The 26,991-nt window shown below is 44.2% G+C and overlaps 1 protein-coding gene across 1 annotated transcript; it reads right to left on the reverse strand.

Moving 5' to 3' along the window:
- Positions 1-25,275: 25,275 nt before the first annotated feature.
- Or10g1b (olfactory receptor family 10 subfamily G member 1B) lies at positions 25,276-26,232 on the reverse strand. Its single transcript, NM_001000100.1, has one exon. The coding sequence runs from the start codon at positions 26,230-26,232 to the stop codon at positions 25,276-25,278; it is 957 nt and encodes a 318-aa protein (NP_001000100.1).
- Positions 26,233-26,991: the final 759 nt, after the last annotated feature.

Below are 26,991 nucleotides of genomic sequence, written 5' to 3' on the forward strand. Positions count from 1 at the left end.
GTGTGTGTGGTGTGGTGTGTATGATGTGTGTGTGTGTGTGGTATGTGTGGTATGTGTATGTGTGTGTCTGTGGTGTGGTGTGTGTGTGTGTGTGTGTGTGTGTGTGTGTGTGTGTGGTGTGGCTTCCAACAAAACCTTGTGGTTGCCTGTCCACAAGTTTTTGTTTTACTGAACATCAACAAATAGCAAACCAAAATAATTTAGTAAAGCATTGGTTCAAATGGTGAGTTTAAGAGTCAAAGAGTCTGACTTGGAGTTGCTATCCTCTTTCCAAACCTAGATGAGGGTAGCAACATGACTCAGTGGACATGACTGGCATTCATGTGACCTGATGATCTGAGTTCAGTTCCCAAAAACCAGGTTGATATGCTGGTGCACAGTTGTAACCTTGGCGTTCCTTGGCCATCGAGATGGGAAGTGGGGATAGACATGGATAGACATGGTGAGCTGGGGGTAGGGGACATGAGGATGGCACAGAAGATCCCGGGACAGCTAGCCTGGAGTACAGAGTATGGCTGAAACAAGAGAGATCCCTCAGCAAGGTGGAAAGAGAGGACTGACTCCTCTAAGATGTCCTTTACTTTCCACAGGTACACACACACACACGTACACACACACACACACACATACAATACACACACATACACACACATACATACACACATACATACACACACATACACACATACATACACACACATAACACACACACACCACACACACACAGACACACACACACCACACTTACATAACACATACACATACACACACACAGACACACACACATACACACACATAGCACACACACACCACACATACATACCACACACACACAGACACACACCACACACACACACAGACATACACCACACACCACACACACCACATCACACACACACACACATACACATACACACCACACATACATACATACCACACACACTACACCACACCACACATACATAACACACACACACCACACCACATACACATACCACACACACACACACACACACCACACCACACACATACATAACACACACACACCACATACATAACACACACACACACACCACACCACACACATACATAACACACACACACACACCACATACATACATAACACACACACACACCACACCACACACATACATAACACACACACACACCACACATACATAACTCACACATACACACACACACATACCACACATACATAACACACACACACACCACATACATACCACACACACACACACACACCACATCACATACACATAGACATACCACACATACACACACATATGCCATTCACACATATACCACAAACACATAGAGACACTCACAACCCCCTACATACAACATACACACACATCACACACACACACACATGCACGCACCACACATACCACACACCATAATATACTATATACACACCACACACACATATCACATACAAACCACACACACACAGCACACATATATACCACACACACACACACAGCACACATATATACCACACACACACACACACCACACATATATACCACACACACACACACACACACACACACCACACATATATACCACACACACACACACACCACACATGCAAGCAAAAAAAATTAAAAGGCAAAACTTTTAAATACAAAATACAGATGAATACAGATGTAGTGAAACGCATCTTTTTGGGGTATGTCTTGCAATCTACATTGGTCTTGGCCTCACTATGTGGCTTAGGATGGATTGAGCTTCTGATCTTCCTACCTTCATGGTTGAATTGACCTATAGGTGTGTTCCTACCATGCCAGCTATATGGACAGTGCTGAGAACGCACCCGGGTCCCTCAGTCAACTGAGCCATCCCTTTAGCTTTTGTGAAAAGTCTACAGTCAGTTACAGTCAAAGTTTGTTTCTGTTAATCACAAAATTACTCGCGGTTTTTTCACTGCCTACTATTTTATGATGAGTGTTTTCATTATCATTATTTACTTTTTAAAATAGGGAGTAAGCTTATATTTAGCATGCACAATGAAACTTCACAGAAAATCAGGAAGTCCTAAAGAAGGTTTGGTCTTGGAACACACATGCCATTTTAACAAAAGGCAATTGTGGGAAAGCGATTAGGTAAAGGAAGGGCGTTTGGGCTTCTCCGGGAAGTGACTGAGGAGACAAGCACATGAGGAAGCTAATGGGAGAGGCGATGTTGGTGGCAAGGCTTCTGTAGACGCCAGCTGACGCTGCTTACAGTGGAGCTGTACAGAAGAGTGTTGTCTTCTCTTCTTGGTCAGGGAAATAGAAACAGTAACACGTGGGGAAGTATTCATTGCAATTTAACGTTTACAGACTGATGTTTGTGTTACAGTTACAAGAGGAAATAAGCTGTACTTTTGGAGAAAGGGAGAAAGCAGGAGGCTTTTTTTTTAACATCTGCAGTGTCTTTGTTTATTTATTTATTTTTAATTAAAAAATTTTTTTTGAGAGAATGTTTCTCTGTGTAGCCTTGGCTGTCCTGGAAATCACTCTGTAGACCAGGCTGGTCTCAAACTCAAGAGATCCGCCTATCTCTGCCTTCCAGCTGGGATTAAAGGCCTGCATCACCACCACCTGGCTTAATCTGCAGTGTCTTAATCGTTCAAATTACTCAGCCCCAATAATCTTTGTGCTGAAGTGGCATTAATTGTTTTAAAACATTTTTTTATTTTGAGGTAGGGTCACACGTCTGAATGGCTTTAAGCTCTTGTTTCTCTGTTGCTGTCTCCCAAGCACTGGGATTACACATGCATGCCACCACTCACAGCTCCAAAGGAGCATTTTATTTTATTTTATTTTATTTTATTTTATTTTATTTTATTTTAGAAATGCTTAAACATAATTACTTTATTTTTTCCTTCTTTATTAAATTGGGTATTTCTTATTTACATTTCAAATGTTATTTCCTTTCCTGGTTTCCAGGTCAACATCCCCCTAACCCTTCCCCCTCCCCTTCTATATGGGTGTTCCTATACTCATCCCCCCTATTACCACCCTTCCCCCAAAAATCCCATTCACTGGGGGTTCAGTCTTAGCAGGACCAAGGGCTTCCCCTTCCACTGGTGATCTTACTAGAATATTCATTGCTACCTATGAGGTCAGAGTCCAGGGTCAGTCCATGTTTAGTCTTTAGGTAGTGGCTTAGTCCCTGGAAGCTCTGGTTGGTTGGCATTGTTGTTCATATGGGGTCTCAAGCCCCTTCAAGCTCTTCCAGTTCTTTCTCTGATTCCTTCAATGGGGGTCCTGTTCTCAGTTCAGTGGTTTGCTGCTGGCATTCGCCTCTGTATTTGCTGTATTCTGGCTGTGTCTCCAAAGGAACATTTTAAAAGTGGCATATTTGAATCCCTCTCACTAGCAAGAATCATGGATGCATTTCTACATATGTTTTGTATGTTTGTATCATCCTTTAATTTTTCAAGATTTCTTTTTGGTGTGTGTGTGTGTGTGTGTGTGTGTGTGTGTGTGTGTGTATGTATGTGTGTGTGATGAGAAAGTGTTGTAATGATATCTGAGACAAGAGAATAACAAATTCTGAAAAGAATATAAAGCCCCAGGGCTAGTCATGTGGTGGCACAGGCCTTTAAACCTAGCACTCAGAAGGCAGAGGCAGGCGAATCTCTATGACTTTGATGTCAGCCTGGTCTACAAAGTGAGTTACATGTCGGTCAGGGCTATAGTGTTGTCTTAAAAAACAACAAAATGTGAGAAGACTAGTAACAGACTTTAGTAACTAGTCTGAATTATCTATTCAAAATATCCAGTGATACAATAGCCAGGCTCCAACGTGCTCAATCTAACTTTGTGGGTAGAGCGGAGGGGAGTGACTCACTTGACAAGGACCACACAGAAGGAGCACAGCTAGAACCACCACAGACACCAAGACACTCTCACGGAGCCTGGCTCACACTGAAGGCAGCCAGTGAACTGTCGCTAGTGAGGAAGAGCTTGGGAGAAGGATACAAAGATGTAGCCAGTGAACAGCTGGAGAGGTAGTGTCACATGATTTAACAACAGAAAGAAACACAGTTGGAGAGCAGAAAGAAATTTATGAGCAATAGTTAAATAAAGAGCAGACTGAGAGGTGACAGAGTGGAGGCGTGCCTTATGGATCTGCCCTGGTCTTTGCCTGTATCTGAAACATGTTGGGGACATAGCCCTGCCTCTTTAGAACCCCTCTGTATTAGCCGTTTAGCCTCCAGATGACTTGAAAGATGGGACTCATACTGAAAGACCCCAGCTTAGCAACAGTAACGCCATTTTGCAAGGCTGTACTTAAGATGACTGGTTCAGGGAAAGGTTAGAACACTGAGTACACAGCGGCTGCCAAGCAGGATGTGTTTGGTTGAAGGCCTGGCAACAGGACGACTTCGGTTGAGCACCTGACAATGAAAAAAAAGCCCCGAGAGAGGTCCCACACCCTGGTGGGGGGCTGAGTCAGTCGTTATGTTCCAAGAAGGTAGCTAAGAAACTTGCCCCCGGGCTGAACCCTTGGGGGGCCGAGTCAGCCGTTATGTTTCAGGAAGGTAGCTAGGAAACTTGCCCCCGGGCTAAACCCTTGCCATATTAGAATCCACCAATTATATCCCTGTAACCATGCATCTGCTTCTGTATGCTTGCTTCTGCTCCCCAAAATCCTATAAAAGCCCATCCTTGGTTCCGTGGGGCGCGCCAGTCCCCTGAGTGACTGAAGCGCCCGCAGGTGCCTGTGCCTGTGTATCCCGACAATAAACCAAATCCTCTTGCTGATTGCATCCTGTGGTGTCTCGGTCTGGTCTTTGGAGTTGGAGGGTCTCCATCCCGAGGGAAAGTTCTCCCTGAGAGCTTTTCATTTGGTGCGTTGGCCGGGAAAGGAGATCCTCCACCCAGGGACCACCGACCACCCACTGGGAGGTAAGCCGGCCGGCGTCTGTCTGTCTGTCTGATTTTGTCTCGTTCTGTCTTATTCTGTCTGTTCTGTGAGCGCTCAGCCAGGTTCTGTGAGCGCTCAGCCAGGTCTGTTCTGTGAGCGCTCAGCCAGGTCTATTCTGTGAGTGCTCAGCCAGGTCTGTTCTGTGAGTGCTCAGCCAGGTTCTGTGAGCGCTCAGCCAGGTCTGTTCTGTGAGCGCTCAGCCAGGTTGTTTGGAATTTGGGCGGGACGAAGAAGGAGCTGACGAGCTCGGACTTCTCGCCCCGCAGCCCTGGAAGACGTTCCAAGGGTGTTAGGGGCCCGACTTTTCGGGGCCCAATCTGGGAGGAGAAAGATCCGGACTAACGGCATCTCTGTCTGTATTTTTGGCTTTCAGAGGGCCCCGGACCTTTGCCACCTCCATCTGACTTTTTGCTTTCAGTTTGGTACCAAAGCCGTGCAGCACGCCTGTCTGTTGTTTGTTTGACTGTTGGTGTTGTTTGTTTTCTCTGTGTTCTAATCTTCCTTAGAACTAACATGGGACAGTCCCTAACAATGCCCCTAAGTCTCACTCTTGATCATTAGAAAGACGTCCACGACCGGGCACACAACCAGTCCGTCGAGGTTAAAAAAGGAAAATGACAGACTCTCTGCACATCCGAGTGGCCCACTTTCGGAGCGGGATGGCCAGTGAATGGCACATTTAATAAGATCATTATTTTACAGGTTAAAGATCGGGTCGTCCACGGACATCCTGACCAGGTTTCTTCTCGCCTTAAACCCTCCCCCTGGGCGGAACCCTTCGTGGACCCGAATTGGCCTCCCCTCAACCCCCAGCCTGTCCCCTCGGCCCCCCCCGGTCTGCCGGCCACGTCTTCCTCTCTCTACCTTTGTGAAATCAGAGCCTTCTAAGAAACCTGTCCTCCCGGCAGACCCAAACTCCCCTCTCATAGATCTTCTCTCTGACAGGCCCGGCTAAAACGGAGGAGGCAGAGCCGCCGGCCAGATCAGTTGCCGGGCCACAGTCTGATAAGGGTTTCTCCCCTGTCGCAGGGAGATTGCACAATAAGCGCGAGGTGATGCCAGATTCAACCTCCCAGGCTTTCCCACTTAGACAGGGAACCGGTGGCCAGACCCAATACTGGCCGTTTTCAGCAGCTGACATTTACAATTAGAAACAACACAACCCTTCTTTCTCCAAAGATCCGGTGGCACTCACCGACCTAATAGAATCTGTTTTACTTACCCACCAGCCTACTTGGGATGACTGCCAACAGCTCTTACAGTCCCTCTTAACCTCAAAAAAAAAAAAAAAAAAACAAAAAAACAAAAAAACAAAGAGTGTTCCTAGAGGCCAGAAAGCATGTTCTGGGAGATGATGGGCGTCCCACCCAGCTGCCTGAGGACCAAACTGGGATTTTAATACAGCTGAAGGTAAGGGACACCTACGCCTTTATCGCCAGTTGCTTCTAGCGGGTCTCCGAGGGGCTATACGACGCCCTACTAATTTGGCTCAGGTAAAACAGGTATTACAGGAAGCAGGGGAAAACTCCCTCCACCTTTCTAGAGAGACTTAAAGAGGCCTACCGTATGTACACTCCCTATGACCCAGATGACCCAGGACAAATGACGAGTGTCTCTATGTCCTTCATCTGACAGGCTGCTCCAGATATCAGGACTAAGTTACAGAGGTTAGAAAATTTACAGGGCTATACATTACAGGATTTACTTAAAGAAGCTAAAAAGATTTTTAATAAGAGAGAGATAAAAAAAAAACAAAGAATTGAGTCAAATCTTGGCCGCCGTAGTTCAGGGCCAAGAAAAAAAGGGAGATAGGGGGGGAGCTCAAAAGGGGCTGAAGCTGGATAAAGATCAATGTGCCTATTACAAAGAGAAAGGGCACTGGGCCAGAGAGTGCCCCAAGAAGCCTGGCGGACCCCGAAAGCCTCGACCACGAACCTCCCTCTTGGCTCTAGATAAAGATTAGGGAGGTCAGGGCCAGGAGCCCCCCCCCTGAGCCCAGGGTAACGCTTAAAGTTGGGGGGCAGCCGGTTGCTTTCCTGATAGACACAGGAGCCCAGCATTCAGTCCTCACTCAAGCTTCAGGACAACTCAGCGACCGGACGGCCTGGGTACAAGGAGCTACTGGTGAGAAACAATACCGATGGACTACGGACCGCCGGGTTCAGCTGGCTACTGGTAAGGTGACCCATTCCTTCTTACATGTTCTGGACTGCCCGTACCCTCTGCTGGGCCATGACCTGCTCACCAAACTAAATTCATTTTGAGGAAGGAGGGGCCCAAATAACTGGCCCCCACGGAACTCCCCTTCAAGTTCTAACCCTACAACTAGAGGATGAATATAGACTATATGAACCGGGACAGGACAAGCCACAATCCCTAGAAATAGACACTTGGGTCACGAATTTTCCACTGGCTTGGGCAGAGACTGGTGGGATGGGGTTGGCGCTCCAACAGCCCCCCTTAATTATATAGTTAAAGGCCACTACAACTCCAGTCTCCATAAAACAATACCCCCTGTCACATAAAGCTTATCAAGGTATAAGGCCTCACATTACGAGGCTTCTAGATCAAGGCATCCTAGTCCCCTGCCGGTCGCCTTGGAATACGCCTCTTCTGCCTGTTAAGAAACCCGGCACTGGAGATTATAGGCCAGTACAAGACTTGAGAAAGGTCAACAAGAGGATAGAAGATATTCATCTGACTGTTCCAAACCCTTACAATTTGCTCAGTAACTGTTCATCGATGAGAAACAGGGGTATGCTAAAGGGGTCCTAACACAAAGGTTGGGACCCTGAAAACGCCCTGTGGCCTACCTGTCTAAGAAATTGGACCCTGTGGCCTCCGGCTGGCCACCGTGCCTAAGGATGGTGGCTGCTATTGCTGTCCTGATCAAGGACACTGGAAAATTGACTTTGGGACAGCCACTCACCATCCTAACACCCCACGCAGTGGAGGCCTTGGTAAAGCAGCCCCCAGACCGCTGGCTCTCTAATTCTCGCACCAAGCCTTGTTTCTGGATACAGAACGGGTTCAGTTTGGGCCCGTAGTCGCCCTCAATCCTGCCACCTTGCTTCCTCTACCAGAGGAGGCAAAACAGCATGACTGCCTACAAATCCTCGCAGAAGTACATGGAACCAGGCCGGACCTATCGGACCAGCCTCTTCAGAATGCTGACCACACATGGTACACGGATGACAACAGCTTCTTGGCAGAGGGAGAGTGAAAGGCTGGAGCTGCGGTCACTACGGAGGACAAAGTGATTTGGGCGAAAGCCCTGCCTGCTGGTACCTCCGCACAACGGGCTGAACTCATCGCCTTGACTCAGGCGCTCAAGATGACAAAAGGTAAGAGGCTAAATATATATACAGACAGCCGTTATGCCTTTGCCACGGTACACATCCACGGGGAGATCTACCGGAGGCGGGGGCTGCTCACATCTGAGGGTAAAGATATTAAAAATAAGGCTAAAATTCTGGCCCTCTTAGAAGCTCTATTCTTGCCCAAAAGACTGAGTATTATGTATTGTCCAGGACACCAGAAAGGGCACAACCCAGAGGCACGAAGAAACCGGCTGGCCGATGCCACGGCGCGAGAAGCGGCCATGAACAAACAAATCTTGCCCTTAAATAGCCCAGAGCAACCCACGCCCCCACCAGTGGGACAAACTAGTTGGGTTTATGCCCATGAGGACATAGAACTCCTAGAAAAAATGGGGGCCATCTACCACCCTCAACTAAAACAGTGGGTCTACAAAGGACTTTTGAATTGATCTCCTTTTTACATAAATTAACCCATTTGGGGTTTAAGAAGATAAAAACCTTACTAGATTGGGAAGAGATAAATCTGTGTTTTTTGAATCGGGACAAAGCGATACAAAAGGTGACTGAGAGTTACAAAGCGTGCGCTCAGGTTAACCTGGGAAGGACCAGGATTGGACAAGGAGTTCGTCCTAGGGGACACCGTCCCGACATCCATTGGGAAATTGATTTTACTGAAATTAAACCAGGTATATATGGATACAAGTATCTCCTAGTGTTTATAGACACCTTCTCAGGATGGGTCGAAGCCTTCCCCACAAAGCACGAGACTACAAAAATGGTCACTAAGAAGCTCCTCGAGGAAATCTTTCCCAGGTATGGCATGCCTCAAGCGTTGGGGTCGGACAACGGGCCCGCTTTCGTCTCCCAAGTAAGTCAGTTGGTGGCCAAATTGCTGGGGATTGATTGGAAATTACATTGTGCCTATAGACCCCAGAGTTCAGGTCAGGTAGAACGCATGAATAGAACAATTAAGGAGACTTTATCCAAACTTACGCTTACAACTGGCTCAAAGGATTGGGTGGCCCTCCTTCCCCTAGTTCTATATTGGGCCCGGAATACCCCGGGCCCCCATGGTCTAACTCCTTTTGAAATAATGTATGGAGCACCACCCCCATTTGTCCATTTCTTTGATTCAAACATTGCTGATTTTGCTGACAGCCCTTCTCTGAGGGCCCATTTACAGGCCCTACAGATTGTGCAGAGAGACGTCTGGAGATCTTTGGCCACTGCTTACCAGGACAAGCTTGAGCATCCGGTGGTGCCACACCCGTTCCAGATTGGAGACACCGTGTGGGTGCACAGACACCAGACCAAGAATCTCGAGCCACGGTGAAAAGGACCCTACACCGTCCTCCTGACTACCCCGACCGCCCTAAAGGTAGACGGAGTCTCGGCTTAGATCCACACACCACACGTCAAGGCAGTCCGGTCTGAGGAATTGACTAATCACAACACTACACCCCAGACATGGAGAGTTCAGCGCATTCCAAACCCCTTAAAGTTAAAACTCCTACGTGGCTCCTCCTAGCCCTTTTGTGGCCTAGAGTCAGTGGGGGAATAAGCCCCCACCAGACAGAAATTTCTTGACCAAGTCGAGTGAAAGATTTCACTCAAAGTTAACAAAAAAAAATGGGGGAATGAAAGACCCCAGCTTAGCAACAGTAACGCCATTTTGCAAGGCTGTACTTAAGATGACTGGTTCAGGGAAAGGTTAGAACACTGAGTACACAGCGGCTGCCAAGCAGGATGTGTTTGGTTGAAGGCCTGGCAACAGGACGACTTCGGTTGAGCACCTGACAATGAAAAAAAAGCCCCAAGAGAGGTCCCACACCCTGGTGGGGGGCTGAGTCAGTCGTTATGTTCCAAGAAGGTAGCTAAGAAACTTGCCCCCGGGCTGAACCCTTGGGGGGCCGAGTCAGCCGTTATGTTTCAGGAAGGTAGCTAGGAAACTTGCCCCCGGGCTAAACCCTTGCCATATTAGAATCCACCAATTATATCCCTGTAACCATGCATCTGCTTCTGTATGCTTGCTTCTGCTCCCCAAAATCCTATAAAAGCCCATCCTTGGTTCCGTGGGGCGCGCCAGTCCCCTGAGTGACTGAAGCGCCCGCAGGTGCCTGTGCCTGTGTATCCCGACAATAAACCAAATCCTCTTGCTGATTGCATCCTGTGGTGTCTCGGTCTGGTCTTTGGAGTTGGAGGGTCTCCATCCCGAAGGAAAGTTCTCCCTGAGAGCTTTTCAATACATACCGTGGCTGGTGTGGGACAGTGAGTGACGTTTATCAGGCGGTGCCAGCATCCATGGAAGAAGGTCCTGTTGCAGTCTGAGAGAAGGGCTATGCTCTGTGGCTGGAGAGAGCTCTACATGCCACTGGGTCAGCACAGGCCTTTGTGAGGAGTGGACAGGAGAAGATGTGGCAGACGGAGAGACTGAAACCTGAATGATTTATTCTCTGTGGATCTTCTCCTCCCATTTGCTTGTGGACGGGGGAAGATTGAGGCTGTTACTGAGGGTGGTCCCTGCTGTGGTTTGTTTTTGGTTTGTTTTCCCCAGAGGCACATTGTGTGATCCCTCTAGTGTGGGACTGTTGTAACAGCACTCCTGTGAGAAGGCAGTGCTCATGTCTGTAATCTGTCTCCTGGGAGACTTCCTTCCTTCCTTTGTAGCTTTCTCCAGTTTTGTAATGTCAGGTGGGACAATGTCTGTGGGGTTTATCAGGACTCGATGACTTCATTATCTGTGGCTTCCTTTTGCTCACAAAACAAATTATGAAATTGGAGGAGGAAGAGAAGACAGAAGTGGAGGGGGTACCTTGTGAGGCTGGGTGTAGGTGGAGGACAAGGAAGAGAGGGGGGGAGGAGGAGGAGGAAGAGGAAGGGGCAAAGGTAGGTGAAGATGAGAGAGGAGTGTGGTTATTAAAGGTGAAAATATTTTATTAGCATATTCATATACTATAAAATTAAGTTTTTTTCTGAATGACTAAGGCGCTTTGATAGATCTTCATAGACTAAGAGAAACACAGATGACTCTCAGGGTTCACGGGCTGTTTAAAATATTGATTTTATAGTTTATTTTGTTCTTGCTAGTTGGTCTCATGCAGTTGAAACAAGTTTTGAACTACTCTGAAACTGATATGGAACCTCCCAGGTGCCAGGATTACAGTTGTGATCACGGCCTCTGCTTTGCCTTCCAACCCATCGATCATGTGAAATGTATTTACATGTTTTCGCATTTATTTATTTATTAATGTTTGTGTACATGTATGTATTTAGATATTTAGGTATTTAGGTGCTCCTGTTTAGTTCAGAGGGACAACTTGTGAGAGTGGGGTTTTCTTCTCCAATGTGGACTCTCGGAATCAAAGTTGGGTTGCCAGACTTGGTAGCAAGTACCATTACCTCCTAAGCTACCTTACGTATAACACCTCAAGCATTCTCTATGAGATTCACTATCTTTATTTCATTAAGCGTATGTATTTATTACGTTTTTTTTGCAAGTATACAAACCCCACATTTCTTCAAGCCCCTTTGACTCTCTCTGTAGTCTCATTTGTCTTCTAGACAAATTTGCCTCTACATCTCAGACACGTACAATAGCTTCTCTGCTTATTATTTATTTGCTGACTTAAATTTATTTTTATGAGTGATCTGAGAGGCTCTTGTGTTTTTTTTGAAGACTTATTTATTTAATGTACGTGAGTACACTGTAGCTGTCTTCAGACACACCAGAAGAGGACATTGAATCCTTTTACAGATGGTTGGGAGCCACCATGTGGTTGCTGGGATTGAACTCATGTGCGGAGCACTTCTGGAGTTAACTTTGACTGACCTCTTGCTTGCGGTTAATCATGAATGAGTGTGCCTACATATGTCTTTGTTTTAAATTAAGATGCGTGTTATACCCTGCCAAGTTCCTCTCCTTAAGCATATGTACTTGAGAGACTGTTCTAGCCACCAGGAAACAGTTTTAGTCAAATGAAGATACTGTGTACCATAAACTCACCAGGAAAGGATCTGTGGTCGTTGTTGATCTTCCTGGAATTGGTCATGCCTTGTGCTGCTTGCCTTTAAAGGACACCAGGAAATGCTTGCGGGCATGGTATCAACCAGCGGCCCTCCCATGCCTTCTCTTGCATCTTCTTTCTACTTTCCCTATGATCATCCTTACTTCATGTTGACTGACCGGCTAGTTCCAGCAAACTCAGGATCTCTAGAAGAGCAGCCAGTGCTCCTAACATGTCGAGCCATCTGTCCAGCCCCGAGGTTCTAGTTTTGTACGATATGTTTTGATCACACTCATCTCTCTTCCCCAGCTCTTCCCAGATCCATGCCCCTTCCTTGCCCACCCAAATTTGTCTCCTTTGTTTTTTAAAATACTGTTATAAAATTAAACAAGTTGTTTATTTTTTGAGATTATGATGGAAGGATATCATTTCTCTCTTTCCTTTTCTCCCTCCAAACTTCCCACATACCCCTCTTATATAACCCTCTCTGCTCTCTTTCAGACTTGTGGCTTCCTTTTTCATTAATTGTTACATGCAGTTTTAGTCAATGTTCTCCTGCTGTGAAGAAATAGCACGACTGTGGCAACTCTTATAAAGGAAAACATTTAATTGAAGCTTGCTTACGGTTTCAGAGGTTTAGTCCATTTGTTAATTTCACTAAGTGTGTTTGTTTATTAAGTGTTTTGCAAGTGTACAAAACCTGCATTTCTTCAAATCTTCTATCCGCAGGCAGACGGTGCTGGAGGAGCCAAGAGTTCTACATCCTGATCCACAGACAGCAGACAACAGGAAGGAGAGAGACACTGGGCCTTGCTTGAGCTTTTGAAACCCCAAAGCCTACTCCCACTAACACACTTCCTCCCACAACGTCACACTTCTCCAACAAGGCCACACCTCCTAATCCCTGTCAAGTAGCACTACTCCCTAATGAACAAGCATTGAAATATATGAACCTATTGGGTCATTCCTATTCAAACATGCATCACACACACACACACACACACACACACACACACACACACACACACACACACACACACACACTCTCCAATTCCTAAACATAACTTGCTCAGTCTGTACTATGCTATTTGTGTGTATGTTTTCAGGGCTAACTGGTATTTTAGATAACTCATTGACGCTCCTCCCTAGGAAAGACTATTTCTCCAGCTCTCAGCATTCCTTAGCTGCCTGTAATTCTTTGTTGCGCCTTCTGGTCTTTCCTTCATTCCCTTTGGCATGTATATTGTCCTTGTTCAACTATTTAATAAGCACTCATGTTTGTGAGACTATGGGTGTAGCTTCTGACATTTTTAGGAGCTTCAATCTCACAACGAACTCTCTTGATTCCCTGGCTCTTACAATCTTTCCTCTCCCCTTCCCACAGTATTCCCTGAGCCTTAGGGACAGGCGTGTTTTGTAAACGTATCCACTGGAACTGGGCTCCAAAACTCTGCATTTTGATTGGCTGTGTTTTCTTTTTGTAATGGTCTCCATTTGTTGCAAAGAGAAGTTTCCTTGATGAAGGTTGAGGACTATACTAATCTCTGAGTATAAGGAGAAAAATGTAGAATGATAGAGATTATGATGGTTTAGTAAAATGTTTGTAGGTTTTCCTAAGTTCCATGGCTTCACTACTCCCAAGTAGTTGACTAGGTTTCAAATACCAGGTATGATCTTCCTCTTGTAAGTCCAATTAGAGAACTTTAGTTACTGCCAAGGTATGTGCACTACAGTTACATCTTTAGGGTTATGGTGTCAGTCTGTTTGTTGTGGTTTGGAGGTATCATGGCTGGGTAGGACTGTTGGCTTCCTCCCTCATTTGGAGGCTTGCTCAGCCCCTTTTTAGCTCAGGGTCCTATGGGTTCTGTGTCTAATGTGCATGGAATCTTCAGCAATAGGGACTTACCTTCCACAACTGGGGGTCAACCAAGGGCAATAGCAGTTGCCTGTAATGTTTTGGAAGTCTTTTGGACATCAAGAGAACTTCTTATGAGTCCTGAGGTGAGGGATTTTATGGAGACATCCCATTTAGGGCTGAATGTTCCAAGGTCTCTCACTCTATACATAATGTCTGGTTGTGGATCTCTGTATCTGTTCTCTTCTGCTGCAGGACGAAGCTCCTCTGATGATGGCTGAACAAGGCACTGATCTATGAGTGTAGCAGAATGTCATTAGGAGTCATTTTATCACTAACTCTTTTGTCCCCTTATTCGTAGACCAGTATTATTTAGTTTTACCTTAGGTCCCTGGGATATCTAGTCTTAAGTTCTTGATCATCCAAGCTGTGTCAAATATGAGTTCCATCTCATGGTGTGGGCCTGATTGCTCTGGCTAGAACTTCAAGAACTATATTGAATAAGTAGGGAGAGAGTGGGCAGCCTTGTCTAGTCCCTGATTTTAGTGGGATTGCTTCAAGTTTCTCTCCATTTAGTTCAATAATATCTACTGGTTTCCTGTACAAATATAGATATTGTTTGGTTACTCTCGTGCCACCATTGCCCTAATATATCTTACAGGCAGGCCACCACTGTAGATAAAGGGGTTGTGGCTGGCTTGGTGTTAATGTTTTTTTTTTAATTATTTTTGTAGCATGCAGAATACTTTCCTTCCTGTACCAAAGATGCTAAAACTGAGGGATGAAGGCTCTACTGTAGGCAGTAGCTCTGTTTTCCCCATGTTTAATAAGTTGTGAAGACATTGTCTTCAGCAATGGGGCCTTGCCATCAGTTTGTGGAGAGTGATTTATGGTCTCGGCAACATACTGGGTTATTTAGTGATTCCCACAGGACCCCTTTGTAACTCAGATGTAACCCAATTCTGGTAACAGAAGCTTCGTGGGTGACAAGAGATTGCCAGTTGGGACTCTTTCTCCCCCATCACTTAGTGATTTCATTTATATTGTTTTTATATGTATGTGTGTGTATATGTATATGTCTTAGGAGGTTTCTACTGAATTCGGTGGAATTGTGGAAATGCTACCCCGCAAGTGGCTCTTAATTTTAACTGTCTTCCACATTCCCTTCTTGTTCCTCCCTTCCTGTGTCCTCTGCACTTACCTTTCCATTACAGTCCCCACCATCCACCCATGACTAATCTATTTTTCTTTCCTAAGATCTAGCTGTAGCACTTAGTCCCTTACTCTCTATTTAACCTCTGTGGTTCTCAGAAAGTAGCTTTGTTATTATTGACCTAACAGCTAATATCCACATATAAGCAAAAACTTACCATAATTCTGGGTCTGGATTACTTCACTCAGGACAATATATTCTAGTTCTATCATTTACCTGCAAGTTTTATGAGTTCCTTTATGGCTGAGTAATAGTCCATTGTGTAAACCACATTAAAAAAAAACCCATTCTTTTGTTGATATCTAGGTTATTTTCAGTTTCTGGCTGTTATAAATACAGCAGCAGTGAACATGTTTAACCAAATGTCTCTATGGTAGGATGAAGCATCTTTTGGGTCTATAGCTGGATGTTGGGGGAGATCAAGTCCCATGTTCCTGAGAAACCACCGCAGTGATTTTCTAAGTAGCTGTATACATTTACATCTACCAACAATGAAGGAGTTGTTTTCCTTGCTCTACATCCTTGCCAGCATGAGCTGTCACGTGTATTATTGATCTTGGTCATTCTGACAGGTAGAAGATGAAATCTCAGAGGAGTTTTGATTTGCATTTCCCTGATGGCTAAGGATGTTGAATATTTCTTTAAGTGTTTCTCAGCCATCTGAGTTTCCTCTTTTGAGAATTCTCTGCTTAGTTTCAAACTGGTATATTTGTTTTCTTGATATCTAGCTTTCTGAGTGTTTTAAAATGTACTTTGAGTGTTAGTCCTCTATCACAGGTACAGTTGGTCAACATCTTTTCCTATTCTATAGGCTGCCACTTTGTACAAATGATGGTATTCGTTACCTTACAGAAGCTTTTCAGCTTTTTTTTTTTTATTAACTTGAGTATTTCTTATATACATTTCGAGTGTTATTCCCTTTCCCGGTTTCCGGGCAAACATCACCCTCCCCCCTCCCCTTCCTTATGGTTGTTCCCCTCCCAACCCTCCCCCCATTGCCGCCCTCCCCCCCACAGTCTAGTTCACTGGGGGTTCAGTCTTAGCAGGACCCAGGGCTTCCCCTTCCACTGGTGCTCTTACTAGGATATTCATTGCTACCTATGAGGTCAGAGTCCAGGGTCAGTCCATGTATAGTCTTTAGGTAGTGGCTTAGTCCCTGGAAGCTCTGGTTGCTTGGCATTGTTGTACATATGGGGTCTCGAGCCCCTTCAAGCTCTTCCAGTTCTTTCTCTGATTCCTTCAATGGGGGTCCTATTCTCAGTTCAGTGGTTTGCTGCTGGCATTCGCCCCTGTATTTGCTGTATTCTGGCAGTGTCTCTCAGGAGCGATCTACATCCGGCTCCTGTCAGTCTGCACTACTTTGCTTCATCCATCTTGTCTAATTGGGTGGCTGTATATGTATGGGCCACATGTGGGGCAGGCTCTGAATGGGTGTTCCTTCAGTCTCTGTTTTAATCTTTGCCTCTCTCTTCCCTGCCAAGGGTATTCTTGTTCCCCTTTTAAAGAAGGAGTGAAGCATTCACATTTTGATCATCCGTCTTGAGTTTCATTTGTTCTAGGCATCTAGGGTAATTCAAGCATTTGGGCTAATAGCCACTTATCAATGAGTGCATACCATGTATGTCTTTCTGTGATTGGGTTAGCTCACTCAGGATGATATTTTCCAGTTCCAACCATTTGCCCACGAATTTCATAAAGTCATTGTTTTTGATAGCTGAGTAATATTCCATTGTGTAGATGTACCACATTTTCTGTATCCATTCCTCTGTTGAAGGGCATCTGGGTTCTTTCCAGCTTCTGGCTATTATAAATAAGGCTGCGATGAACATAGTGGAGCACGTGTCTTTTTTATATGTTGGGGCATCTTTTGGGTATATGCCCAAGAGAGGTATAGCTGGATCCTCAGGCAGTTCAATGTCCAATTTTCTGAGGAACCTCCAAACTGATTTCCAGAATGGTTTTAACAGTCTGCAATCCCACCAACAATGGAGGAGTGTTCCTCTTTCTCCGCATCCTCGCCAGCATCTGCTGTCACCTGAGTTTTTGATCTTAGCCATTCTCACTGGTGTGAGGTGAAATCTCAGGGTTGTTTTGATTTGCATTTCCCTTATGACTAAAGATGTTGAACATTTCTTTAGGTGTTTCTCAGCCATTCGGCATTCCTCAGCTGTGAATTGTTTAGCTCTGAACCCCATTTTTTAATAGGGTTATTTGTCTCCCTGCAGTCTAACTTCTTGAGTTCTTTGTATATTTTGGATATAAGGCCTCTATCTGTTGTAGGGTTGGTAAAGATCTTTTCCCAATCTGTTGGTTGCCGTTTTGTCCTAACCACAGTGTCCTTTGCCTTACAGAAGCTTTGCAGTTTTATGAGATCCCATTTGTCGATTCTTGATCTTAGAGCATAAGCCATTGGTGTTTTGTTCAGGAAATTTTTTCCAGTGCCCATGTGTTCCAGATGCTTCCCTAGTTTTTCTTCTATTAGTTTGAGTGTGTCTGGTTTGATGTGGAGGTCCTTGATCCACTTGGACTTAAGCTTTGTACAGGGTGATAAGCATGGATCGATCTGCATTCTTCTACATGTTGCCCTCCAGTTGAACCAGCACCATTTGCTGAAAATGCTATCTTTTTTCCATTGGATGGTTTTGGCTCCTTTGTCAAAAATCAAGTGACCATAGTAGGTGTGTGGGTTCATTTCTGGGTCTTCAATTCTATTCCATTTGTCTATCTGTCTGTCTCTGTACCAATACCATGCAGTTTTTATCACTATTGCTCTGTAATACTGCTTGAGTTCAGGGATAGTGATTCCCCCTGAAGTCCTTTTATTGTTGAGGATAGTTTTAGCTATCCTGGGTTTTTTGTTATTCCAGATGAATTTGCAAATTGTTCTGTCTAACTCTTTGAAGAATTGGATTGGTATTTTGATGGGGATTGCATTGAATCTGTAGATTGCTTTTGGTAAAATGGCCATTTTTACTATATTAATCCTGCCAATCCATGAGCATGGGAGATCTTTCCATCTTCTGAGGTCTTCTTCAATTTCTTTCTTCAGTGTCTTGAAGTTCTTATTGTACAGATCTTTTACTTGCTTGGTTAAAGTCACACCGAGGTACTTTATATTATTTGGGTCTATTATGAAGGGTGTCGTTTCCCTAATTTCTTTCTCGGCTTGTTTCTCTTTTGTGTAGAGGAAGGCTACTGACTTATTTGAGTTAATTTTATACCCAGCCACTTTGCTGAAGTTGTTTATCAGCTTTAGTAGTTCTCTGGTGGAACTTTTGGGATCACTTAAATAAACTATCATATCATCTGCAAATAGTGATATTTTGACTTCTTCTTTTCCGATCTGTATCCCCTTGACCTCCTTTTGTTGTCTGATTGCTCTGGCTAGAACTTCAAGAACTATATTGAATAAGTAGGGAGAGAATGGGCAGCCTTGTCTAGTCCCTGATTTTAGTGGGATTGCTTCAAGTTTCTCTCCATTTAGTTTAATGTTAGCAACTGGTTTGCTGTATATGGCTTTTACTATGTTTAGGTATGGGCCTTGAATTCCTATTCTTTCCAGGACTTTTATCATGAAGGGGTGTTGAATTTTGTCAAATGCTTTCTCAGCATCTAATGAAATGATCATGTGGTTTTGTTCTTTCAGTTTGTTTATATGATGGATCATGTTGATGGTTTTCCATATATTAAACCATCCCTGCATGCCTGGGATGAAGCCTACTTGATCATGGTGGATGATTGTTTTGATGTGCTCTTGGATTCGGTTTGCCAGAATTTTATTGAGTATTTTTGTGTTGATATTCATAAGGGAAATTGGTCTGAAGTTCTCTTTCTTTGTTGTGTCTTTGTGTGGTTTAGGTATAAGAGTAATTGTGGCTTCGTAGAAGGTATTCGGGAGTGATCCATCTGTTTCAATTTTGTGGAATAGTTTGGATAATATTGGTATGAGGTCTTCTATGAAGGTTTGATAGAATTCTGCACTAAACCCGTCTGGACCTGGGTTCTTTTTGGTTGGGAGACCTTTAATGACTGCTTCTATTTCCTTAGGAGTTATGGGGTTGTTTAACTGGTTTATCTGTTCCTGATTTAACTTCGGTACCTGGTATCTGTCTAGGAAATTGTCCATTTCCTGTAGATTTTCAAGTTTTGTTGAATATAGGCTTTTATAGTAAGATCTGATGATTTTTTGAATTTCCTCTGAATCTGTAGTAATGTCTCCCTTTTCATTTCTGATTTTGTTAATTTGGACACACTCTCTGTGTCCTCTCGTTAGTCTGGCTAAGGGTTTATCTATCTTGTTGATTTTCTCAAAGAACCAACTTTTGGTTCTGTTGATTCTTTCTATGGTCCTTTTTGTTTCTACTTGGTTGATTTCAGCTCTAAGTTTGATTATTTCCTGCCTTCTACTCCTCCTGGGTGTATTTGCTTCTTTTTGTTCTAGAGCTTTTAGGTGTGCTGTCAAGATGCTGACATATGCTCTTTCCTGTTTCTTTCTGCAGGCACTCAGTGCTATGAGTTTTCCCCTTAGCACAGCTTTCATTGTGTCCCATATGTTTGGGTATGTTGTACCTTCATTTTCATTAAATTCTAAAAAGTTTTTTTTTCTTTTTTTTTTTTCGGGGCTGGGGATCGAACCCAGGACCTTGTGCTTCCTCGGCAAGCGCTCTACCACTGAGCCAAATCCCCAACCCCTCTAAAAAGTTTTTAATTTCTTTCTTTATTTCTTCCTTGACCAGGTTATCATTGAGTAGAGCATTGTTCAATTTCCACGTATATGTGGGCATTCTTCCCTTATTCTTATTGAAGACCAGTTTTAGGCCGTGGTGGTCTGATAGCACGCATGGGATTATTTCTATCTTTCTGTACCTGTTGAGGCCCGTTTTTTGACCAATTATATGGTCAATTTTGGAGAAAGTACCATGAGGAGCTGAGAAGAAGGTATATCCTTTTGCTTTAGGATAGAATGTTCTATAAATATCTGTTAAGTCCATTTGGCTCATGACTTCTCTTAGTCTGTCTACGTCTCTGTTTAATTTCTGTTTCCATGATCTGTCCATTGATGAGAGTGGGGTGTTGAAATCTCCCACTATTATTGTGTGAGGTGCAATGTGTGTTTTGAGCTTTAGTAAGGTTTCTTTTACGTATGTAGGTGCCCTTGTATTTGGGGCATAGATATTTAGGATTGAGAGTTCATCTTGGTGGATTTTTCCTTTGATGAATATGAAGTGTCCTTCCTTATCTTTTTTGATGACTTTTAGTTGAAAATTGATTTTATTTGATATTAGAATGGCTACTCCAGCTTGCTTCTTCTGACCATTTGCTTGGAAAATTGTTTTCCAGCCTTTTACTCTGAGGTAGTGTCTGTCTTTGTCTCTGAGGTGTGTTTCCTGTAGGCAGCAGAATGCAGGGTCCTCGTTGCGTATCCAGTTTGTTGTCTATGTCTTTTTATTGGGGAGTTGAGGCCATTGATGGTGAGAGATATTAAGGAATAGTGATTATTGCTTCCTGTTATATTCATATTTGGATGTGAGGTTATGTTTGTGTGCTTTTCTTCTCTTTGTTTTGTTGCCAAGACGATTAGTTTCTTGCTTCTTCTAGGGTATAGCTTGCCTCCTTATGTTGGGCTTTACCATTTATTATCCTTTGTAGTGCTGGATTTGTAGAAAGATATTGTGTAAATTTGGTTTTGTCATGGAATATCTTGGTTTCTCCATCTATGTTAATTGAGAGTTTTGCAGGATACAGTAACCTGGGCTGGCATTTGTGTTCTCTTAGGGTCTGTATGATATCAGTCCAGGATCTTCTGGCTTTCATAGTCTCTGGCGAAAAGTCTGGTGTGATTCTGATAGGTCTGCCTTTATATGTTACTTGCCCTTTTTCCCTTACTGCTTTTAATATTCTTTCTTTATTTTGTGCGTTTGGTGTTTTGACAATTATGTGACGGGAGGTGTTTCTTTTCTGGTCCAATCTATTTGGAGTTCTGTAGGCTTCTTGTATGCCTATGGGTATCTCTTTTTTTAGGTTAGGGAAGTTTTCTTCTATGATTTTGTTGAAGATATTTACTGGTCCTTTGAGCTGGGAGTCTTCACTCTCTTCTATACCTATTATCCTTAGGTTTGATCTTCTCATTGAGTCCTGGATTTCCTGTATGTTTTGGACCAGTAGCTTTTTCTGCTTTACATTATCTTTGACAGAGAGTTGATGATTTCTATGGAATCTTCTGCTCCTGAGATTCTCTCTTCCATCTCTTGTATTCTGTTGGTGAAGCTTGTATCTACAGCTCCTTGTCTCTTCTTTTGGTTTTCTATATCCAGGGTTGTTTCCATGTGTTCTTTCTTGATTGCTTCTATTTCCATTTTTAATTCCTTCAACTGTTTGATTGTGTTTTCCTGGAATTCTTTCAGGGATTTTTGCGATTCCTCTCTGTAGGCTTCTACTTGTTTATTAATGTTTTCCTGTGTTTCTCTAAGGGAGTTCTTCACGTCTTTCTTGAAGTCCTCCAGCATCATGATCAAATATGATTTTGAAACTAGATCTTGCTTTTCTGGTGTATTTGGATATTCCATGTTTGTTTTGGTGGGAGAATTGGGCTCCGATGATGCCATGTAGTCTTGGTTTCTGTTGCTTGGGTTCCTGCGCTTGCCTCTCACCATCAGATTATCTCTAGTGTTACTTTGTTCTGCTATTTCTGACAGTGGCTATACTGTCCTATAAGCCTGTGTGTCAGGAGTGCTGTAGACCTGTTTTCCTGTTTTCTTTCAGCCAGTTATGGGTACAGAGTGTTCTGCTTTCGGGCGTGCAGTTTTTCCTCTCTACAGGTCTTCAGCTGTTCCTGTGGGCCTGTGTCTTGAGTTCACCAGGCAGGTCACTTGCAGCAGAAAAGTTGGTCTTACCTGTGGTCCCGAGGTTCAAGTTCGCTCGCGGAGTGCTGCCCATGAGCTCTCTGCGGCGGCAGCAACCAGGAAGATCTGCGCCGCCCTTTCCGGGAGCTTCTGTGCACCAGGGTTCCAGATGGCGTTTGGTGTTTTCCTCTGGCGTCCGAGATGTGTGCAGAGTGCAGTCTCTTCTGGTTTCCCAGGCGTGTCTGCCTCTCTGAAGGTTTAGCTCTCCCTCCCACAGGATTTGGGTGCAGAGAACTGTTTATCCGGTCTGTTCCTTCAGGTTCCAGGGGTGTCTCAGGCGCAGGGGTCCTGCCACTCCTGGGCCCTCCCCCACGGGAACCCAGAGGCCTTATACAGTTTCCCCTTGGGCCAGGGATGTGGGCAGGGGTGGGCAGTGTTGGTGGTTTCTTCCACTCTGCAGCCTCAGGAGTGCCCACCTGACCAGGCGGTGAGGTCTCTCTCCCACGGGGTCTGGGAGCAGAGAGCTGCTGCGGGCCTGGATCGCGGGTGTGGGACTCCCGGTAAACACAGGACGTTCCCGGTCCTAGAAGAATTCTGCCTCTGTGTGTCCCGAGTTTATCAGGCAGGTCTCTTGCAGTAGAAAAGTTGGTCTTACCTGTGGTCCCGAGGCTCAAGTTTGCTCGCAGGGTGCTGCCCACGAGCTTTCTGCGGTGGCAGCAACCAGGAAGATCTGTGCCGCCCTTTCCGGGAGCTTCAGCTTCTTGAGGCCCCTTTTATTAATTGTTGATCTCAGTGCCCATGCTGTTGGTGTTCTGGTCAGAAAATATTTTCCTGTGCCAATGATTTTCAAGGCTAGTCCCCATGTTTTCCTCTATCAGGTTCAGTCCATCTAGCCTTATGTTGAGGTCCTTGATCCATCTGGACTTGGGTTTTGTGACAAGTATGGATCAATTTGTATTCTTCTACATGCTGACATCCAGTTTGACTAGCGTCCATTTGTTGACGACTTTCCCACCCTAGTTTGTGTTTCTGACTCCTTTATCAATTATCAAGTGTCCATAGGTATGTGGATTCATGTCTGGGTCTTCAATTTGATTCCATTGATCAATGTGTCTGTTTTTATGCCAATACCATTCTGTTTATATTACTATAGCTCTGTAGTACAGTTTGAGTTTGGGGATGGTGATTTCTTCTAGCAGTTCTATTATTTAGGATTTTTTTTTAGCTATCGTGGGTTTTTTTTTTTTTTTTGTGTTTCCATAAGAAGTTAAAATTGTTTCTTAATTTCTGTGAGGAATTGTGTTGGAATTTTGATGGGGTTTGCACTGAATTTGTAGGTTGCTTCTGATAAGATGGCCATTTTTACCATATTAACCTTAGCAATCCATGAGCATGAGGAATCTTTCCATCTTCTGACATCTTCTTCAGTGTCATTTTTTTCACCTGCTTTGTTCGAGTTACCCTAAGTTTTTTTTTGGGGGGGGTAGGTTTTGTTTCTCAGATTTATTTCTCAGTGTTTTTAATCAATTGCATATAGGAGAGTTATTTGGTAAAGCTATAACACAAACAGCAATGAAACATGCTTTCTGTTCTCCAGGATTCCTACCTAAATGATCATACAGGCTAGCTAAGGAAAAGTACTGTTTTAGAGCTCAGCAAACTTTAGTCATACAGAGAATAAGAGCAGTTATGGCCAGAAGTGTTAGGAAAAGCTTCTTTAGGACTCAGGATTTTTCTCCAGGTCTTGAATGAAGCGTGAGTCACCAGCTAACCAACATGGAGGAGGAAGAAGCATATTTCAGATATGGGACTAAACCAAAGTCTCAGATATGGAAAAACATAGAGAATGTTTAGGGGATAGCATGTAAATTAATGGGGATGAGAGACGAGGAGGTAGAGATGATTTGAGAGGTGAAAAATGTTGGCATTGGATGCAAGGGACTTAGAATTCCATGCTAAAAAGTCCACCTTTGTCTCAATCCGTAGAAAGTTAGTGAATAGTCAGAAGAAGAGAGATGAAATGCTTGGTTTTCACTTTCAGAAAAGAACTTGAGGTAGTGCTGTGGCGAAGGATGGAATGACAAGGAGCCTGAGGGACGTTCCTGGGGTAGAGTGGACCGAATTTGGTGAATTACTACATGGGGAAGAGGAAGACGGTGGGTCAATACACAAAGGCTCTAAAGAGATCTTAAGTGAATGACAGAGAGGACACATCTGCCTTGACTTGTAAACGTGACCCTGACTTCTGAGAACTTGGGGAGTTGGATTGTAGCAAATAGAGAGCAGGAAATGGAGCCCTATTACATTGTTTTCCTCAAACTTGTCTAGATATTCACTCTTTGCCATCAACATTTGTGTAAAATATGTGGTTTTCTGAGGAATATGTTGAAACATGTAAAATAATTGGGCAAATTATTGAGATTTTTACAGAGTATCAGAAACATTTGTATTAGTAGAACTGTATTCTGTAGTGGACTTTTGGCTACTTTATGGATTCTTCTTCCACCTTTCTGGACCCCCTTTCTTCCACCCTTTTAAACCCCTAACATAGGTAGGGGTGAAAAAAGGATAGAAGGGAAAGAGGGCATCGATAGTTAGATTACTTCCTGCTCAGTAGGGTGTGGGGTTCCTAAGGGGTGTGATGTTCCTCAGGGGCAAGTTTGACCTTTGCTGTCGGGATATCTAATTTCTTCTTTTCTTTTCTTCACATATGACTACTGGACAAACCTCAACCAACTGTAACCAAGAGCATCCAATCACCAACTGGTCAACCAACTCACAGCTCTATCCTCTGGAATCCTCAGGATTCCAAGCATCACACATTTACAGAAACTATCTGCAGCTGGCAAAATCATGACTCTGCTAGAGCATGAAGCAGATCATAGTCAGCTGCTGTGGACAATCTGAAGCAGCCTTATATTCTACATGTGGGATTAAAATGAAAACACATTCCCATATTTCTGTGTTTTTAAAAAGAAACAAAAATTCTCACTACAGTGTTCAGTTTGTCTTAAAATAGTACCTATGTATTAAATACTCGTCACTTGAATAGTAGGTAAAAACACAGCAGTGATGGTGTGTGTGGTCCCTGAGTCATTGGCTACTTGTCTCCACCCACATTCCCTCTACCTGCTCTTAGCCTCTTCAGGGCAGAATTCACTTCCTGGTTCCTCAGAGTGTAGATGAGGGGATTCAGTAATGGAGTGACAACAGTGTAAAATACAGCAACTGCTCCGTCAAAGGAACTCTTGGAACCTGCCCGAAGGTAGATGAAAATACAGGGGACATAGTAGACTGTGACCACAGTGAGATGGGAGCCACAGGTGGAGAAGGCACGTCTCCTGCCATCTGCAGTGCGTATCTTCAGGATGGCATGAACTATGTTGGCGTAGGAGAGCAGAATCAGCAGGAAGCAACTGGCAGCCACTACCCCAATGTCCACAAAGGTCACCAGTTCATTGATTGCTGTATCAGCACAGGCCAGTCTCAGCACTGCAGGAATGTCACAGAAGAAGTAATCCACTTCCTTAGGCCCACAGTAGGGCAATCGGAAGGTCAGAGTGGCTTGAATAGACCCATGGATGGAGCCAGCCACCCAAGCTCCAGCCACCAGGATTGTGCATAACTTCCCATTCATGAGCACAGGGTAGCGAAGAGGCTGACATATTGCCAGGTACCTGTCATAGGCCATCAAGGTATAGAGGAAGCACTGGGTGCTGCCCAGGAAGTGGAAAAAATAGAGTTGAGCTACACAGCCACCAAATGCGATAGCCTTGTTGGCAGGAGTGAAGTTTAAAATAATTCGAGGGACAATGACTGAGGAGAGCCACATGTCCAGGAAGGAGAGCACGCCCAGCAGAATGTACATGGGGCGGGCATGCAGCTTGGGGTCAGCCCACACTGTGAGCAGGATGAGCAGGTTCCCCAACTGTGTCAGGATGTAAATGAGGAGGAAGACCAGGAAGAGGAACGTTCTTAGATTTGGGGGATGAGCCAAGCCCAGGAGAAGGAAATCTGTCACCACAGTGTCCAGTGATGTGTTTCTGTTTCTTCTCATGTCTTAATCTGTTAAGATGAACCATGAAGTCAGACAAGGGGAATGCATAGAGGGAAAAGGCAATGTTTATATCTGGGAATGGGAGCTTAGGAGTTAAACAGAGAACTTCTATAATTTGAAGGAAAGCTTTTTCCATCTGCCTAATTTAATTTTTGTTGCTGCGTCAAATACCCTGAGAACACGTATTTAGGGGAGGAAAGGTTTCTTTCCCTTTATGATCCCAGGTGATAGTCAATCATGTGGAGAAAGTCAAGGCAGGAACTCAAGTAGCTAGGCACATTGCATCCTCTGTCAAGCAGCCATGTCAAATTTGCTTGCTTGCTAGCTTTCTTTAGTTTTACACAGTTTATGTCTTTGTAGGAATGGTGTCTCTCACAGTGGGCTGGGTATTTCTGTACAATTAGCTATCAACAAAATCTCCTCTAGACATGCCCAGACCAACTGATCTAGATAACCACTCAGTCGAAATCCTTTCAGTGTATTGGAGATTATGTCAAGTTGATAGTTAAAACAAACTAGCATAGCATCAGTCGTTTGAGTTGATTGGCATGACAACATCCCAAGGGTTGCAAGTTTTCCTATGTCTGGACACTGTTGGGAAACACTATGCAGAATTATTGGAAACCATGTAACAGAAGAATGCCTAATTAATCATATAATACCATACAATGGGTCAGCACCCTAAAGAGGAATCACAGAGAAATGAATTTCAGTGGTTTGGAGAAGTATAAAACAATTAATTACTCCACAACTTCCATC

This window comes from Rattus norvegicus, chromosome 15, assembly GCF_036323735.1.
Source record: "Rattus norvegicus strain BN/NHsdMcwi chromosome 15, GRCr8, whole genome shotgun sequence".
NCBI classification, from domain to species: Eukaryota; Metazoa; Chordata; class Mammalia; order Rodentia; family Muridae; genus Rattus; species Rattus norvegicus.